Source organism: Eimeria acervulina, genomic scaffold (genome assembly GCF_000499425.1).
Source record: "Eimeria acervulina Houghton genomic scaffold, Eah_scaff157, whole genome shotgun sequence".
NCBI classification, from domain to species: domain Eukaryota; phylum Apicomplexa; class Conoidasida; order Eucoccidiorida; family Eimeriidae; genus Eimeria; species Eimeria acervulina.
The window spans coordinates 48,758-51,198 of record NW_013550192.1 but is presented as its reverse complement, the minus strand read 5'-3'; the positions used below and the strand labels follow the sequence as shown (position 1 = coordinate 51,198).

Sequence of the window (2,441 nt, the reverse complement as noted above, 5' to 3'; positions counted from 1 at the left end):
TTGGGGCTGCTGCTGCTGTTGCTGCTGTTGCTGCTGCGGCTGCTGGAGATTTTGTTGCTGCCTCTATAGCGGATTAGGTTGCTGCTGTTGCTGCAGCTGCTGGCGCTGTTGTTGCTGCTGCGGTATTCCCTCACTTACATTAGAGGTTGGTGGCAGCAGCAGCAGCAGCAGCAGCAGCGTAGGCAGCAGCAGCAGCAGCGTAGGTTGCAGCTGCAGCAGCAGCAGCAGCAGCGTCGGCTGCAGCTGCTGCAACTGCTGTTGCTGCCTACGCCCTTGCTGATGCCGTTACTGCCGCTGCAGCTGCTTCTTCCTGCGGTGTTTCTTCTGCTGCTGCTGTTGCTGCTCGCGCTGCAGCAGCAGCAACAGCCGCAGCAACAGCCGCAGCAACAGCCGCAGCAAGACCAGCAGCAGCAGCAGTCGTCGGTGTTGTTGGCTTTGTTTAAGCAGAAGTAAAAGTAAAAATCAGTTTAAATAAAATAAATAATTAATAAAATAAATCCTTTTAAATTTATTTTAACTCTCAGCCTTCCTTTTATACTACACCCACCCCACGGAGGTGACTGTACACTCGAAGTTCTGCTGCTGAGCGATAAACAGCAGCAAATGCCTGAAAAAAGAAATAATAAATAAAAAATAATAAATTAAAATGTTTTTAATATTTAATTTCGCCTTTTTATTATCCATATAATACCATTAGACGCGAGAAACAGCAGCAGCAGCAGCAGCAGCAACGGGGCTGCTGCTGCTGCTGCTGCCGCCGCCGTTTTCTCTCTTTCTCTGTCTCTTTTGTTAATACATCAAATTTTGTATTTATTTTTAATTATTTTTGCTAAATATACTTTTAAAAAAATAAAAATAATTTATTTCTGTAGTTTATTCACCAGACAAAACAAAATTATCGTCGGCGCAGCAACAGCAGCAGCAGCAGCAGCAACAACTGCAGCAACAACAGTCTTGCTGCAGCAGCAAAAGCTGCAGCTACACCAGCAGGTTTCGCTCCAGCAGCAGATTAAGCTCTTTAAAAAACTAGCAGTTTTACTATATACAGTTTTTATTACAAATAAATTAATTATAAATATACACCGCAAATATATCTATGTCTATAATGTCTTCTACATTATATATATAAACAAATTAATTATAAATATAATATATAAATATAATATATATATATATATTATATAATTACTATATACTTACATCTACTGCATATTATATATATACATTATATATATATGTTTGTATGGTAGATAAAGTTTTATATATATAGATATTATTAATTATATATGTATATATTTATATAAAATAAATAAATAAATAAATAAATAAATAAATAAATGTATATACAAATGTATATATATAAAGAACAACCTGCATGAAAAAGAAGAAGGAAGAAGAGCAGCAAAATTTATTTGTTTGCTCTTAGACCAATTCAATCGCTGTTATTTATTTCTTTGTTTGCTGCTGCTGCTGCTGCTTCTGCTGCTGCTGCTGTTGCTGCTGCTGTAGTTACAAGCGCAGTGACTGCAAAGATGAATGCAGCAACTGCAGCAGCTGTTGCTGCTGCAGTTCTTGTTGCTCTCGCTGCTGCTGCTGCTGCTGCATGCGCTGCAGCAGCAGCACTTGGCTGTCTATCCCTATAGCCAGATGCCGCAGCAGCAGCCCGTTGAAACTAAAGCCAAGTGAATTTGCTGCTGCTGCTGCTGCTGGCTTTGCTTCTGCTGCTGCCGCTGCTGCTGCTTCTGCTGCTGCTCCCAGCGCTGCAGCAGCAACAAAACGAAGGCACATATACACCACAGACAGTCACCAGCAGCAGCTGCTGCAACGACAGCGGCAGCAGCAACAGCAACAGCAGCAGCAGCAGCAACGACAGCAGCAGCATCGGCACCACCAACAACAGCAGCAGCAGCAGAATCAACAGCAACAAGTAGTTTTGCTAACAGCTGCGGAAGAATGACAGTGCTGCTTCATGCTGGAAGTCGTATTGCTGCTGCTGCTGCCGTTGCTGCTGCTGCTGCTTCTTGCGCTGCCGCTGCTGCTGCAGTTGCTGGCATTGCTGCTGCTGCTGTTGCTGCTGCTGCTGCTGCTGTTGCTGCTGCTGCAGCAGCAGCAGGCCAACGTAAAAGGCACGGAGAGTCCAAAGGGTGGCGTCTGGCGCTGTTGCTGCTGCTGCTGCTGCTGCAGCAGGGCCTTGGGCAGCAGCAGCAGCAGCAGCAGCAGCACTGCAGTGGTGCTGTGGAAGGCTAGCAGCAGCAGCAGCAGCAAACATGTCTGCTGCAAGTTGGTGCTGCAGTCGGAGTATAGCCAGGCACTCAGAGACCTGCACGTACACCCCAAATGCATGCAAAGATAACTCTGCAGCAGCAGCAGCAGCAACCACTAGCAGCTGCAGCAGCGGAAAAGCGAGCAGCAGCAACAAAAACAGCAGCAGCAGCAGCAGC

The 2,441-nt window shown here is 45.4% G+C and overlaps 1 protein-coding gene across 1 annotated transcript in view; it reads right to left on the bottom strand.

Annotated features, from left to right (window-relative positions):
• Positions 1-1,509: 1,509 nt before the first annotated feature.
• Positions 1,510-2,441, bottom strand: part of EAH_00021840 (hypothetical protein, conserved) — a gene marked incomplete at both ends in the record, with an annotated part of 4,480 nt that continues 3,548 nt past the window's right edge. The window contains 2 exons of the mRNA XM_013397032.1: positions 1,510-1,760; positions 1,942-2,320. Coding sequence (XP_013252486.1) covers positions 1,510-1,760; positions 1,942-2,320 — 630 coding nt within the window. The remainder of the gene's footprint in view (positions 1,761-1,941; positions 2,321-2,441) is intronic.